The sequence below is a fragment of the Scyliorhinus torazame genome, chromosome 1 (genome assembly GCF_047496885.1).
Source record: "Scyliorhinus torazame isolate Kashiwa2021f chromosome 1, sScyTor2.1, whole genome shotgun sequence".
Lineage (NCBI taxonomy): Eukaryota > Metazoa > Chordata > Chondrichthyes > Carcharhiniformes > Scyliorhinidae > Scyliorhinus > Scyliorhinus torazame.
This window is the reverse complement of record NC_092707.1, coordinates 300,227,504-300,244,667: the sequence shown is the minus strand read 5'-3', so window position 1 is coordinate 300,244,667 and position 17,164 is coordinate 300,227,504. Positions and strand designations below refer to the sequence as shown.

General features: G+C 48.0%; 1 protein-coding gene across 3 annotated transcripts in view; it reads left to right on the top strand.

Moving 5' to 3' along the window:
* LOC140422922 (uncharacterized) overlaps positions 1-17,164 on the top strand; it is a 181,815-nt gene that overhangs the window by 69,982 nt on the left and 94,669 nt on the right. For all 3 annotated transcript variants that reach the window (XM_072507739.1, XM_072507738.1, XM_072507737.1), the window contains exons 2-3: positions 1,630-1,697; positions 6,250-6,297. In XM_072507739.1, coding sequence (XP_072363840.1) covers positions 1,630-1,697; positions 6,250-6,297 — 116 coding nt within the window. The remainder of the gene's footprint in view (positions 1-1,629; positions 1,698-6,249; positions 6,298-17,164) is intronic.

Genomic DNA, 17,164 nt, shown 5'->3' with positions numbered 1-17,164 from the left:
CAGAAGCCCAAAACCCATCTGGACAGCAGCTAATCCCTGGGGTCGGCTCACCCTCCAATTGCCCACCCCTTCGGGAGTTCCTATCTCCACCTGCTGTACCGGAGCATGTGTGTGGTTCGCTCCAGATAGTGCCCCAGGGACCTCTTCGATAAAGTACCCAACCGAGGTGAGTGTCTCTGGGATATTGGAGGGTGTTGGGGACAACTGTGATGGCAAATCAGTGTCATCCACGGGCTCGAGCTCCGGGGTGTCCTGTGATTCGGGTCGAGGGCTGCCATCCGTGCCAGTGTCGTCCTTGTTGCTGATTGGCACCTGTGGTTCTGGCTGTGACTGGGGTCGGGGGACTCCAGAAGGGCCCACCCCATCACCAGCAGTTCCTGCAAGACATAAGACAAGATGCTTGAATTCATCGCGGGCCGGGGAGGGGGAGGGGGGAGGTGGGGGGGGGGGGGGGCATGGGAAGGGGGTGTAGGGGTGATGGTGGCAGTGGAGCTGGGGAGTGGGAGTGGTGTGGGGGGTGGGAGTGGTATGGCTGTGGGGATGGTGTGAGAGTGGTGTGGGTGTGGGGATCGTGTTGGGGGGGGGGGGGGGGGTTACACACAACACACGCCGTGGGGACCCGAATCTCAGTGGGGTCTCACTTCCTTCCCCGATGCCGTCCTCCACCCTGGCGAATGTCCTTTCTTTGGGCCCGCCGACCACGACCAGTGCCCTCTGCTCTGCTGTGGTGAGGGGCTGCAGGCCTTGTGGTCCCCCTCCAGTCTTCTCCCAATCCAGGCAGTCATGAGCAGCCTACTTCTGGGGCGGGGTTACAATCGATTGGGGAAATCCTGCCAGTGTAAAAGCCGTTTTGGAAGTCCCATGCGTTTCTGTAAGGAGAGCCAGATGACCAAATTAGGCATCACAAGGATGAAGTAAAGATAAAGGACAATGTACAGCCAATGTTTTGCAAGGCTAGGCCAGTACCTTCTACACAGTTAGAAGTAATAAGTAAAGAGCTGGATAGATTAGAACAAATAGGCAATTAGGAAGGCAAGGAGCAGTGAATGGGCTCCACCCATTGAGGCCAGCAGTTGTTCGATACTCAGCAGCGCCTTTGGGGAAGCAGTGGCTGTTTCTAGTACTGCATGTACCTGAAGCCTCAGATTGAGGAGGGATGCAGGCAAACATGAGTGATGTGGGGAAGTGGGGTTTGTAGAGTGGGGACCAGGGGAAGGGGGAGAGTGGGTTCGGCAGCAAGAGTAAGGGGTGGCTCTCAATGCTCGGCCAACCACCTTGCCGACATCGGGTCCTTCAATTAGGCACTGAGAGCTTTTGAACAAGTGACTCCAACCGCAATCCCCACTTCCCCAACCCACCTCCCCCCCGCACTGCCAGATGCAGGTATACGTGGTGAAGGTGGGAAGGTGGCAGTGTCCCCTACCACTACCTTTCTGCCCAATCAAATGCACCCCCATCACCAAACCTTCCATGGTGAGGGCAAATGTTTTCGCTCTGTATTTGCTTTCATATGCGATTGGATTCACACATTTTTTTAAAATGTAGGTCATGTCGAAAAGAGTTATATATGTTGAGTCGAATTATGAACTGTATTATTCTAAATCACCATCTATGTTCACATATTTTTAGATGAAGAAGTTCCTATTGTGAAAGATGTCTGCATTGGACGAGGACTAGACATGACCGCTACTAAGCAGGTACTTTAGGAACATTTGCTTAAGCATAGTTTGTTCTATTTGAAATAAATTTGCAGATGGCGTACATTTTTTCTGTTGTGTTAACTTAGTTGTTTTGAAAATGTCCCATTCTGTGAATATAAGGATCCTTTTCCCCCTTTTAAAAAAACAGATCTTACAAACAGGACTTCTCTTTCATAAATCCAGGTTGATATTGCTCAGTCATATCATGATTTTTTTATGTACTGTGTTAGCACATCTCCAATAATAGATTCTAACATTTTGCCTACAACCGATGTTGACTAACTATCCTATTCCCCAGTTCTCTATTTCTCCTTTCTCAAATAGCAGATAATGTTTGCTATCTCCCGATCCTTGAATCTTAAGGAATTCTGGAAGTTTAAAACCAGTTAATTTGATTTGATTTTGATTTAATTTATTGTCACATGTACCAAAGTGCAGTGAAAAGTATTTTTCTGTGGCCGAGGGAACGTACACAGTACGTACATAGTAGACAAAGTAGATCTGTTGTCTCTGCAGCTACCTCTTTTAAACCCAGTAGTTAGCACAGCTGCTTCACAGCTCAAGGGACCCAAGTTCAATTCCTGCCTTGGATGGTTCTGTGTGGAGTTTTGCACTTGCTCCCCATATCTGTTTGGGTTTCCTCTAGGTACTCCGGTTTCCTCCCACAGTCCAAAGATATGCACATTAGGTGGATTAGCCATGCTAAAAATTGCCCCTTAGCATCCAAATATGTGCCGGTTAGATGAGGTTATGGAGTTGCGGGGATAGGGCGAGGGAGTGGTACTGGGTGGGGTGCTCTTTCAGAGGGTTGGGGCAGACATGATGGGCCGAATGGCCTTCTTCTGCACTGTAGGAATCCTGTGATTCTGTAAATTACATAATTTGATGAAATCTTCTTGGGGCAGATTAGTACATTGTTATAAAGGGAGCAAGGATCTGCTTCCCACATAGCGAGCTCTTGATCACAGTTTGGGAAGATGTGGCTTATGCTTGGATGAATAATAAGTTAGAAGGTAAGTAAATTGATGTTGATTGATGGGTGGGGATTGGGGTTTATAATGGTCGGGGGAGGTTGGTCCTTCCTTTGGGTGAGTTTCTCACGGATGGTCTACTCCTGGAATTGGAACTCATTTCACAGAAGGGGGCAGGCAATCAGTCTCTCTCTCTAGCATTCCCTCAAAGCTTGCAATTGATGTATTAATATTTTAGCCAAGGGTCATTTACTGACATTAGTGCAAGTATCCTGGCATTACACAAGGTTCCCGCTGTGTCAGGAACCAGGTCACAGTTTGGACTTGGGAGCTCAGAGGGCCATGGACGTTGATTGAAGTGCCAGTTTCAGGGATCTACGTGGTTCAAGGAGGTTCAATTGTGGCTGGAGATATTGTTACTTAGGATCTCACCTAAGGTTCCACACAGTTCAGGGACTTGTTTTTCTAAACTGACTTTGGTGTCTTCACGAGCATCTCTATTTTGTTGTACTTCCTTGGATTCCCTTATCTTCAGCAACAACTATCTCATCTCTAGGTGCTGCCGGACAATATTCCTGCAGACCCTCAGATGTCTCTGTTTTGTCTGGCCTCTTTAATTGGATTACAAATGCAGAGGCAGCCAGTTAGTATGTTTGTAAATTTATGTCACCAGCCTGTTGCTAAGGCTTCAGGCTCACAAATGGTCCCATGACAGGTTCCCGATGCTTGTGGGAAAATTCAGCCCTTGAAAGGGTGAGAGGAGGGCGTTGAAAGGTTTAGTAGGAGAGAAAACAAAAGCCTCTGGTGGGCAGTTGGAGACAAAGGTCAACAGTATGCTCGGTGAGGTAAGTAAGATCTGTAGCTTCCAATGTTCATGGCCCTAATTGTCCCACTCACTGGGAGAAAAGGAGCAAAGAAGTTAATGCAGGAAAATAATATTTATTATATTGTCAGTCCATTCATTGTGGGAATTGTGTGTTTCAGATGTCCTCATGATTAGTCTGTTTAGGAACATAGGAAGACAGAAACAGGATTAGGCCATTTAGTCCCTCAAACCTGTTCAAAATTTACCCTTTCTTTTGGCTCACTAATTGTCTCATTAAGGAGCCTAACTGCCGTCCCATTGCTGTTGACTGCAAATCCCAAATGAGCTCTTTGCACCTTCCGACTGAATCAGGAGAGGGTTTTCCATGCAGGAGGCTGATGCGGGGTCTCTATTGTGATGAAGTGAGCCTGGCCGCCATGTTTCCTGTCACAGCAGGCAGCTTTAAATTCAACCCAATGTGGCAACACTGAATTGGGAATGATGACAAATAAATTTTAAATTGTAAATTGCAGTGACAAACTTGTAAAACAAATGTGCAGCACTTTTGAAATTGAGTCATAGACGCGATTTTATGGCCACCTTGTGTCTGAAAAGCAGCTCACGCAGCGCAATATAGCCGATAGAAGCCGGGACACTTCGCTCCTGGTATCTACCCAGTGCACAATACCTCACGGGATCTAATGCTGTGATGTAAATCCCGCCCATTGTGGGCTGGATCACTTTTTTTAGCAAATCTACATATTAAAGCGAGACAGCTAGACTCACTTTAATGTGCAGATTCCCGAGGTACCTGAGGCGTATGATCCATCTCCTTCGCCTTGGTGCGCTGTTCAGCACTGGTCTCCATAAACAGCGATCAGACGGGATGGTACTCATGGGGGTCTCCCTGCTCCACAACTCCCGGCAGCTAACAGTGACCAACTCCTTGAAGTAGATGATAAATGGTCGCCATCTCCAGTCGAACCCTTCAATTGGCCCCCCTCACGGTGTAAGTAACCTTCTCTAGATGTAGAAACTCCATTGAGTCACCTAGCCAACCGAGGCACAGGGTGAAGTTGCCAACCACCATCACCAACAGGACTCACCTCAGAGCAATCAGCGAGGCGAAGATGAAGACATCTGCCCCCCGCACCCATCCACAGTTCTAGCTAGTCCAATACCCCAAATATAGCTACTAAGGGACAGAATTCCAACTCGATGTTCAGGATTGCCAACATGGTGTTGAAAAAGGAGATCCAGAAACCCACAAGTTTGGGACAGGACCAAAACATGTGCGTGTGGGTATCTGGCCCCCTCGCGCAGTGCTAGCACCTGTCTTCAACCCCTGCAAAAAAGCAACTTATTCTAGCTGTGGTCAGGCGCGCTCTAAACATCACCTTAAGATGAATCAAGCACAGCCTTGTGCACAAAGACGTAGTGTTTACTTCCTCCTCCAAAGCGGTCCTAGCTCCTCCTCCCGGACCAAGCCCTCTCAATAACATGCAGCACCAGTATCTAAGCTCATGGCTATGAGTGTGAAATCAAGTGATGATGCTGTGTCCTGATCATCATCTTCTTTCGGCCCTCCCTTTTTCCAGACCAGCTTGCACTTCTTCGCTGCCTGTGCGGAGAGTGTGGGAACATAAGGGGGACCAGAAGGTCCTGCCGGAGGGAAAGTCCAGAAAATCACGTCCAGTGTCTGATGAAGGGATGTGAGGAGAAACATTAGGTGGGCTGACAGCGCCTTCTCTCTGGTTTCAATGTCTCTGCAGGCCATGGTCTCAGCAACGGCCTTTCCAAAAATGGGCAGCAGTGTTACCTCCATGGGGGGGGGGGGGGGGGGGGGGCAGAATATGCAGACATGGCTCTCCCCACTGGTTTGTTTCTGCTGTTTCTGGTGTCTGCTCCTGCAGAAGAGAGGGATGTGTGAGTGTCATGCAATACGTTTAGCTGATGTGGCTGTCATGGTTGAATGGTTAATAAATCTGTGTAACTTGTGAGAAGTGGGTGTGAGAATGTGCTGACGTACATGAGTGTCAGGTATGCGTCCTGGTTGATCGAGATTGTTGATGGTGAGTGATGTGATTGTTTACATTGAGTAGTGTTGGAGGCTAATGGTGCAGTTTGAAGAGTATGGCATTCACAGATACATTCACTAACTTTGGCCACTCATGTGGCACCACTTAATCCCCTGCAGCACAGTATCCAGGTCCTTGGGGCTTGACTCCTAGCATTGACCTTCACAGCCACTCCCATCCTGGCTGATCCCACTGCCTCCTTGCACCGCTTTCCCTCTGGCTACAGATAGAGGACATCTCTCCTCTTTAGTCCCTCTTCCACCAAGTTTTCCAGTGCATCTTCTAAAAACTGTGGAATCCAATTTCCACCATGCTGTGCCATACTTCTGTCAGAATTGAATCAGCTGTAGGATGACTTCCAGTAGCTGCTGCAGGCTCAATAGCTTCCATGTAAGAGGTGCACATGGTTTTATGTAGTGGATGTTAGCTTTACCTGTTGAAGCTTCACACAATTTTGGGCCCTTGCTGAGGCATTGCAGGTACTCAGTGGTACACGCTGCACTCATTTAATGAGCAGACAGCATAAAGCTGGTCCTGCCTGCAAACATTGAATGGGTGGGGAATAATCTTACATCCCAATCCCTGCACTCGATTTTGGGGCTATCATGATTACTCCTCGGTGTATTTGAGAACATACAATCATTTATTTTGAGCTGAAATTACCAATTGTATCCGTTTCTGCTTTTAAATAACAGGTTCTCTTGAACTCCTTTGGGATAGAAGATGCAACTCTTGTTTTGAAGGTAATGCTGATCTTTAAAACTTTGAAAAATAAATATGGACAATTTCTGATATTCTGAATAGCAAATAAAACTTTCTAATTTTGTGCTTGAATGTGCAATTGTTTTCTGAATTATGTATGTGACAAAAATAAGAATTTTTATCTATTGTTTAATATACTTTAAAATCAAAAGTAACAAGGTTTAAGTGGAAAAATCTGCAAAAAACTGGCAGTCTGGATGGTGAATTAGTGCCGCCATTTCTTTGCCGGAACAATTCAATGCAGCATTCAGTAAAACACAATATCATTTCCCATTGTTCTCATCTTGGAGCAATTCTGCTCTCTCAGCCCTATTCCCACAAAACTACTGACCATCCAACTTCACTTCCTGGTCCTCATGCTAACTTATATTGTAAACAATTCCTTCTTCATAGATGCAGCCCCTGCTTCCTTTCAAGTTGTGATCTAATCAACCTCTCCTCTAAAAGAAATCCACCTTCTATCCTTCTGCCAATTAAACTACCTCCCTGTCTCCAATCACCCTTTCTTTCAAAAGCCTTTCAACAAGTTGGCACCTCCCAAGACTGTGCCCATCTTTGCTGCAACTCCATTTTTGAATCTTTAGAATAAACCGCTGCTACAGTACCTAATCAATGTCACAATGTCTCTGACTGCGGTGCACGATCCCCTTCTCCGCTTTCTCGATCTCTCTGCAGTCTTTTACATTGTTGTCCACATTATACTTCTTCATCTACTCTGTAGCCCTCCAGAGTGGGACTATCCTTGCATGGGTAGACTCTGACTGATCCAAATCTCAGCCACACTGCATGCAACAGATTCCCTTTCCACTCCTGCAATGTTACCTGTGGAATTCCCCAAGCGCTGCCACTCCTTCTCCTCCCTGCTATTTCTTATCTTTAAGCTACTTTTCAGCAGCACAAATGTCAGGCTCTGTCTTTACCACCATCCCTCTCAACCGTTCCATTGACTCAGTGTTGTAAATATGCTTGTCTGACTTTGTGCTAGGTCAGCCATAGGCGGAGCCCACAGGGGCATCAACATAGTACAATACAGTGGTGAATTGCAGTCGCAATACGTTCACCACATTCACCCGCTGTTAAAGTCCTGCGGGGGTGAAGTGGGCTCACATATCAAGTCTGTCTGGAGCCTTAATCGTTCTCTGTGATCGCCTCAGCTCCCGCTTCACTGTGGGCGCGGGTGTTAGACTTGTTGATTCCTGGAGCGTGTCGTCTGGAGCTTCATCACGGTGTGTTGGCGATGGGGGAAGGGGGGTGTAGGCCGTGTAGGGGCGGGGGCGGTGTTCAGGATCCCCAGGGGGGCAGCTGGTAGCCCGCCGTGAGGGATTTGGTTGGTGGTGATAGGCGGTGTAGGGTGGGGCGCATTGGTGATGGTCGCTGGGGAACCGACGGGTGCCAGGTCCCGGAGGGAGACTATCCTGTCATCTGTCGCGGTGCGCCACGTAGGCATATTGAGGGTTGGCATGTAGGAGCTCGACCCTCTTGACCAGGGGGTCGGACCTATGGCACCTCATGTGCTTCCGGAGGAGGACAGGTCCCGGTGTTGTCAGCCAGGACGGAAGCGAGACCCCGGAGATGGACTTCCTGGGAAGACAAATAGACGGTTGTGAGGGGTCTCGTTTGTGGCTGTGCAGAGGAGCACCCAAATGGAGTGGAGCGCGTCAGGGAGGACCTCCTGCCAGCGGGAAACCGGGAGATTTCTAGACCGTAGGGCCAGAATGACGGCATCCATACCATCATGTTCTCCCTCTCCACCTGTCCGTTTCCCCGGGGTTTGTAGCTGGTAGTCCTGCTCGAGGCAATGCCCTTACCGAGCAGGTGCTGATGCAGCTCATCGCTCATAAATGAGGAGCCCCGGTCATTGTGGACGTAAGTGGGGAAACCGAACAGGGTGAAGATGCTGTGCAGGGCCTTAATGACAGTGGCCACGGTCATGTCGGGACATGGGACAGCGATGGGGAAACGGGAGTACTCGTCAACGACGTTGAGAAAGTACACGTTGCGGTCAGTGGAGGGAAGGGGCCCTTTGAAATTGACGCTCAGGCGCTCAAAGGGGCGGGAGGCCTTCACCAGGTGGGCCTTGTCTGGCGTTAGAAGTGCGGCTTGCACTCCGCGCAGACTTGGCAGTCCCTGGCCATGGCCCTGACTTCCTCGGTGGAGGAGGGCAGGTTGCGGGTCTTGATGAAGTGGAGAAGCCGGGTGACCCCCGGGTGACAGAGGTCATTGTGGATGGCCCGAAGTCTGTCATCTTGCGCGCTGGCGCACGTGCCGTGGGACAGGGCATCTGGGGGCTCATTGAGCTTCTGAGGACGATACACGATATCAAAATTATAGGTGGAGAGTTCGATTCTCCACCTCAAGATCTTATCATTCTTGATCTTGCCGCGCTGTGTGTTGTTGAACATAAAGGCTACCGACCGTTGGTCGGTGACTAGGGTGAACCTCCTACCAGCCAGGTAGTGCCTCCAATGTCGCACAGCTTCCACAATGGCTTGAGCTTCCTTTTTGACAGAGGAGTGTCGAATCTCGGAGGCGTTGAGGGTACGGGAAAAGAAGGCCACGTGCCTGCCTGCCTGGTTAAGGGTAGCGGCCAGGGCGACATCTGACGCATCGCTCTCCACCTGGAAGGGGATGGACTCGTCCACCGCGTGTATCACAGCCTTGGTAATGTCTGCCTTGATGCGGCTGAAGGCCAGTCGGGCCTCAGTCGTCAGGGGAAAGATGGTGGCTTTGATAAGTGGCTTGGGGTAGTGGGGAAGGGGGAGTTGCAGGAGGGGGTGCATGCGGTCGGGGACGGGCCTTAGGACTCTGTTTTCCATGACATAGCCGAGGATGGCTAGTCGGGTTGTGTGGAAAACGCATTTCTCGTTGTAGGTGAGATTAAGGGATTGTGCGGTTTGGAGGAACTTCTGAAGGTTACGTCGTGGTCCTGCTGATCATGGGCGCAGATGGTGACATTATCCAAGTACGGGAACGTGGCGCGCAGGCCGTGCTGGTCAACCATTCGGTCCATCGTTCTTTGGAAGACCGAGACCCCATTGGTGACGCCGAAGGGGACCCTGAGGAAGTGGAAGAGGTGTTGAATCCCAAGTTTCTTTACCCGTCAGTCTGGCCTCAATAAAAGTCGAGATGGATTTGCAGGTACAGCATTAGTTATTTTATTTAGCTTGCAAGCTTAATTCCTCTCACAGAAACATAGGACACATCCAGTCTCCTACATCCAGAAAAGCGAACGAACAAAGAGACAAAGGGATCTCTGCAAATCAATTCAAATGGTATCAAGTTTCACATACTCGACGCCCATAGGTCATCCTATATCCCTCCTGACCTGTTTGATCTATTCTGATTGGCTCACTTCCAATCCCTTCCTCTGGCCCCTATTACTCAGCATCCTTTTCTCCTGCTTTGGTGGACACACCTCTTCCTGCTTTTCCATGCGGTCTGAAATCCTTTGTCTGTGAACTCACCAGAATTAGACTGGCCTACCTCTACATTACATTAACTAATATCTCTAAAGTAACTATTTTATATCACATTCGTCATTCCTTCCTTTTATCATTCCATGATAACCGAACTATTCAAACCATAGCTACGGTTCCTCATCGAAATAGATCCGTCGCTGCATTTCCAATTCCTGGCTTAGCCCCCCCCCTCATCTGCTGCACCCTCATGGATTTTAACAGTTAAGTTTTTTGGGGCGTTGATCTGTTCCAGTGCACCCCGTATTCTACCCATCACACATTTAAGGATAGCTAGGCCCACAAAGATGCAGCCGATAGCCACCACTAAATACATGGCCATATTTATCAACCAGTCCTTCCAACCTCCAAATCCTCAGTTACCCCAAGAGCCAGGATCCTGCATTCTGTCCAGGTGATCCCGTATGTGATCCATAGATTTAGTGATGTTAGCGGTCAAGTCCTGAACTCCCATGATACACTTGCCCTGCACTATGGCGCATACCCCACCCTCACAGGCCAGAAGATAGTCAAGAGCATACCGGTTCTGCATTGCAAACAACCGTAGCTGAGACAATTCCTTGGTTATTGCCCCGAGGGCTCCCAAGGTTTCATTTCCCAAGATGGTAAGGCCACAAATAAAATAATTCCTATTGCTGACAGCCAAGGAACCCCCCACACCTCCCAGTGTCAAGACGCTCAGAATCCCCCACCCGGCTGAGTGGCCCCGGTTGGGTGCGAGAACCTGAGGTTTTTTCCAGTTCTCGCAAAATTCAGCCGAGACTGCCGGCGTGCTAACTGATTATGCAGCTTCCACGCCGAAGGGCAGGGGACTGTGGTAGGGACTAGAGTCCCGATAGCAATTTGGCGGGGAAATGGGGGTGACAAAACGTTGGTCGCTGTGCCATTAAATAAAAAGTAGTATCCTTGCTCCGTGTGCAGGCTAGCATCACAATCAGTATATCGGTTGCGTAAGGATCCCCCAGTAGCCCAGTTTATCCAGCTTTGAAACGCCCATTCGGGCCGCCTAGCAATGCGGAAAGCCCTAGTCCCGACAGTGATATGAGAGACATTCGCCCAGCCACAAAGGAGCTGGAGGCCGGCGTTCAATGGAACGCAAGTGGTGTTGTAACAAACGCATTGACCAGACGCCTGGGTGATATGGCACCTCCTGTCCGTACAGGTGGGGAACAGACATGTTATATTCGTTTCCACCTCTACCAGCAAACAGCCGTATCCTTCACTGCGGAAACAATTCTCGTACGACCGGGAATCCCTATTGGGAGTGAAGTGGCTAGGTATGTACGCCCTCCACCGTTGCAGCCTATCATACTGTGAATGGGAATTATCCCGAGGAAGGGGAAGGCAAATAGCCGGTGGTGCTGAACCCGGATCGTAAGGAAGAGTGACTTGCTCGGGCGGTGGCTCGGAATGCTGACAATGAACCACCGTTTGGGGAGTGCCCCAAAGCGGTGAAACAGAAAATAACCTAGACACCGCTGCGGGGTTCGGGTAGCAGACAACCCGTCCCTGGCCATACAAGCGGTGGTAAATCTGGTAAAAGAGATTCATACTACCCAGGTTTTCCTCAGTTTGGCCTTTAACTAACTTAAGTGTATCTCCCGGTAACCTACGTTCTAGCTGTACTTCCCTTCTCACACGCCCCGTCCTCTCTCTAGTCCCCCTCTCTTTCTCATAGCCTCTTCCTACGCTCTCCTGACGGCCTGATGTTACCTTTATTGCACCAATCTTAACACATCCAAAATCAAATTTACACGTATTCCAAAAACAAGGCAATGTCCATATAATGTTCCCTTCCCATCGCCGGGACCGGTGCAATTGCTTCATGACTCCTGCATTCTCCTTAACTTTGACGACCTTCCATGAGTCGATACCATGTTCTCGTATATGGGGGCAGCGAAGAACATCACCTTTGCATAGGTGATGTATCCTTGTAGATTGGTTGGGGTAACAAATATAGATAATATTCCCCTTTTCCATGTCCATCGCCAATAACACTCCAAGCGAGGCGAGGCCAAATATCACACAGATGGTGCGTAGCCACACCATCATGCTCCACACCTGTAAAATAGCACTGGAGAAGGGAGGCAGGTTAATCTGTCCAAGAAAATGAGGCCCGTTATCAGAACTCAACTGAGCTGGTCTACTGTACCGGGGAATGATTTCCCGCATCAGAACTTTAACCACAGTAGCAGCTTTATTATCGGTAGTCGGATACGCCTCAACCCATCTGCTGAACACACCTACAATGACCAAAACATATTTATAACATTGACACCTTTCCAACTCAATGTAATCCATTTGGAGCGTCTCAAAGGGACCACTGGGCAACGGGGTTTGCCGCATCCCACAAGGGATATCTTTTCCGGTGTTATATTGCTGACAAATCAAACACCGATTACTGATGCTCTGGGCCAACCCCTGCATTTTAGGGTGCCACCAAGTGTCCAGCAACAAATCACTAGTCCCTCGAGCCCCACAATGAGTTGCAAAGTGTACACATTCAATGACCCATAAAGCCAGTACATCAGACATACAAGTCTGATGTGCTGGCGTGGTCCATAAAGAGGAAACACAATCATATGTACAACCTAACCGTTTCCACATTTGTTTATCACTCTCAGGAGCGTCCTCCTGTAACCTTATGACGTCTTGGATGGTTGGCATTGACTTGTCAGAAGCAGACATATTTATAGTAGATCGTTTAGTCTGACTTAACATTTTAGGCACCATCACTTGCTGAATTTGCGCGGCTGTCCGCGCTGCACAATCTGCTCGTTCATTACCAACGTCAACTGGGGTCTTACCATTTGTGTGGGCAGCGCATTTAATAACGGAAATCTGCGCGGGCATAAGAAGGGCCTGCAGTAAGTCATTAACTAAACCCCGGTGGGATATTTGACCACACATAATCATGTCAGGTTGTTCTGACGAAATGTCACTCAAATCGCCCCTTATTGTGGTAGTTTCCTGAATCAAGGCTAAACAGTCGTGGCCAGGTGCGTCTTCATGGACAGGGGGACCACTAAGAAAACAGGCTGGATTGATAGTGGTACAGTGGTTAAATGTCAGACGTGGATTGTTCAAAATGTATACCTCATACCTATTCTGACGAGCTGCAGTAAGATGCTGAGTCTGCAGTTGCCTCAGTAGTGCGATGACCGAGTGGGAGCTATACACCGTAATATCCTGTTGGAGGGTGAGAGCATGTAACGGCTATGCGATGGCATTGATTGAACGTAAATCCTGTACTAATCGGTACTGGTCTGGTTTGGCTGGTTTAGGCATAGCAAGTATGGGGGTGTTACATTCTGATTGGCAAGGGACCAAAATACCCTGTTGCAACAGCTCTTGAATTAATTTGTCTATTGACGGAGCAGCTTGGGATTTCAGGGGGTATTGCCGAATGGAAGGTAGCTTTACATGATCCTTAATCATTACCTTAATAGGTGTAACATTTGTCTTTCCCACTTGTGATGGGTATTCCGCTCAGACCTGTGGATTGACATATTCCAACACATCATGTCCCCAGTGATGCTGCAGTCGAGTGTTAATTGTTTCAGGGACCTCAAAATATTTTATGGTAGTGCCATCCGGCATGACTTGAAGTGCGTACTCTGTTGGATCCGAATGATCCACTGCCCTCCTTACCATTCGCCCCACATCCCTGGCATGGTACTGGTCGTGGACCTGACGTGTAATATGATGGCTTACCGAAGCTGACTGTGGCCATAAATGTGGTGATATTGTAACAAAATCGGCTGTACCTTCTTTCCCCGTGACTGTGGCTGTAACCTTGACTGGCCATTCGGTCCCAATTAATGGCCGGTATTTGTCCTCCAACTCCCTGTTTTGTCCAGTTCTGTCATAGGCCAGGGTAACGTGATGCAGTGAATGTTCAATGTCTAACGTCCACCACTGGGGGGTGATAGAAATATAGCACTGTTGTCTCATCCTCCATGATATAACCGTTACCCCCTCATCTCCGCACTCTAGCTGTAGCTGGAAGATACACAGTAAATCTCGGGCCAACAAGTTACAGTCCAATCCAGTCATCACTACAAACTGATGATCTGCAGACTTATTCTCGTAAGTGACTGTCACAGGTTCAGAAATAGGATACTCACACACCTGTCCTTGGAACCCCGACAATTGCTGCGTGTGGTCGGATAATGGTAGTTGAAGTTCTGATTGCACAGAAGACATGGCTGCTCCAGTGTCGATTACAAATGAGTGATGTTGATCTCCTATCTGCAGAGAGATAATAGGTTCCCTGTCCGATTGGAGAGTCCTTATGACTAAATTAGCTAGTCAATCCTGTGTTGGGAAAGGGTTTTCCTGGGAGAAGTCAGTGTATCTCGTCTGTCCTCCCCTTGGTGGGTACCCCCTCCTTTGGGTCGGATAATCTCCTTCTACTGCCTGTCTTTTAAAGGGGCATTCCTGTTGCCAGTGATCTGCACGGCCGCAATTAAAACATGCATTGCTCCCTCTATATCTGCCCCGTCCTCTTCTCCCAGTAGACCAATGGCCCCTCAGAGGGGGCTGCGGTTGTAAAGCTGTTGATGCATATGGTGGGCCATAAAAAGGAGCTGAGGGTCCCTTTGGGTGGGTTTGGTATCTTCCTAATCGGCAACTGTCTCCGAATCTCACCAGGGGGCACTCTAGCTATTTCCTCTGGTTCTTCGACATCTCTCCCTGTCACTAGAGGGAGTTCTTTCTCTTCAAAATCATCTGTTGCAGCTTCCTTTGTTCTACAAACCTTGCGGTTTCTCCTTAGTTTGGAGGGACTTAGGTGGCATACTTAATTGTTTCTGGTGAGGATCAAGCCCTTCTCTCGCTGTCCAAGATCTGGTCCTAGAGCTAATTGGGCTTGCGGTACAGAGCTCCTCTTTCTCTACTGATCGTGAAGATGGTAAATCAGGACCCATACTATCACCCAAAAGGGCTTGAGTTACTGGCATAATTGGAATCTGGGAGCAGTGACTGGATATCAATTATTATACTCTGGTGGTTCTAGAATTAGTGCAGACAATGCTACAGGTGCAGTCGGAACTTTTAGTGAACATTTTCTAAATTATTGAATTTATCATTTTCTGTCAATTCAAGGCCAGCCATTGAACTACGTAGCTCATCTTTTGTTTGACCCGTGCCTTTCCTGTCTCTACTTGCGCGTTTTTTTTTCTTGGCAAAGCGATTGAAAAGGTTCTAACAGTATTTTTTTTAAACTTAAAAATGTTTGAAAATTCAAATTGAATTACTGCAACTTGCAAGCTTAGCTCTGATCTCAACTCAGAACTAAATTTACGATTTGCTTAACACAAACTTGTCTAACATTTACAACTTAATTAATTCTTTATCTTAACAATTTTTCTTTTACAAGTTTTTCTTACATTCACAAAAATGTTGGCACAGTCAACTATCATCTCCAGATTTACACTTTTTAAAATGGTGTCCGTGATCTTCTTTAAGTTTCTATTAATCTCCAGATAAAATGAGATAAACATTATTTCAAGTAAGTAAAACTTAAGATTCTGGCAATTTCAATCAATTGCTTTCGAAAATAATAACTTTTATCAAAGAGGTGGAGAAACCCACTGGTTTCCTTTAATTAATTCAAAACGTAACTTTGCTGGAGTTCACTGACTCAAAGGAAAGGTATCCGATTACACTACAGGCTGCTGCTGTTATCTCAAGGCCTGAGTGAGAAGCACTGTCTGTCTTTAACTTTGGCTGCTGCTGTTAACCCTTTGAGAGACTTCTGCTTCAACCAATATGCAGCATTCCCCACAATCTCAACTAGTCCTCAGAACTGCGCCCTTCGCCACCACAGTCCAAGGGTACAATTTTAGCTTAATCAACTATATATTTAAAACACTCACACATAGAGTTGAACCATCTTCAATTTCAAATGTCGCATCAACTCCATAACCTAACCCAAGCCGAATCAGAACTCACACATGGAGTTGAACCATTTTCAATTTCAAATGTCCCATCAACTCCATAACCTAACCCAAGCCGAATCAACAATATGAAATCCCATCAATTAAATTGCTAATCCCCAGACTGACCTTTGATTTCGTCGAGACGATCTTTCCGTACCAACCGCGAGTGACCAGACTAATCAGACGATAAGAAGAGGGGAAAAATCAATGCGTTGTCATTTTCCAGTTCTGCATTGTGGGCCCTCTTTCCCCATCCTCCTGTTCATAATCAGTCTAATTCTGATTTCGCAGTTGGTCAGAACCGTCTTGAGAAATCCCGGGTTTTCGGCACCAAATGTTGAATCCCAAGTTTCTTTACCCATCAGTCTGGCCTCAATAAAAGTCGAGATGGATTTGCAGGTACAGCATTAGTTATTTTATTTAGCTTGCAAGCTTAATTCCTCTCACAGAAACATAGGACACATCCAGTCTCCTACATCCAGGAAAGCGAATGAACAAAGAGACAAAGGGATCTCTGCAAATCAATTCAAATGGTATCAAGTTTCACATACTCGACGCCCATAGGTCATCCTATATCCCTCCTGACCTGTTTGATCTATTCTGATTGGCTCACTTCCAATCCCTTCCTCTGGCTCCTATTACTCAGCATCCTTTTCTCCTGCTTTGGTGGACACACCTCTTCCTGCTTTTCCATGCGGTCTGAAATCCTTTGTCTGTGAACTCACCAGAATTAGACTGGCCTACCTCTACATTACATTAACTAATATCTCTAAAGTAACTATTTTATATCACATTCGTCAGAGGCGGCCGTCTGCCTCAAAGGCAGTGTAGTGGCAGTCTTCCGGGCGGATCGGAAGCTGGTGGTATGCGGACTTCAGATCTACCGTGGAGAAAATCCGGTAGTGCGCAATCTGATTAACCATATCCGCTATGCGGGGAAGGGGGTATGCATCGAGTTGCGCGTACCAATTTATGGTCTGGCTGTAGTCTACAACCATCTGTTTTTTTCCCCTGGTCCTGACAACCACCACTTGGGCTCTCCAGGGGCTATTACTGGCCTCGATGATCCCCTCCCTCAAGAGCCGCTGGACCTCCGACTTGATAAAAGTCCTGTCCTGGGCACTGTACCGCCTGCTCCTGGTGGCAACGGGTTTACAGTCGGAGGTCAGGTTCGCAAAGAGCGAGGGAGTGGCGACCTTAAGGGTCGGAGTCGAACAGACAGGGCGTTTCGTGCCCATCGGCCCGGACGGTCATCATGGAGTTCTTGAGGTGCTTGGGCCGTGACTGGTCGAGAATGACCACGCCGACTTCCGGTTGCGGCTATGCGGAGCTAAGCCGCATATTCGGCTGCTCCCGCTAAAACGGACTTTTGGGCTCTCTAGAAAGTCTAGAGGCACTTTTTTCGACGACTTCCAGTGTGGGAAGGGGAT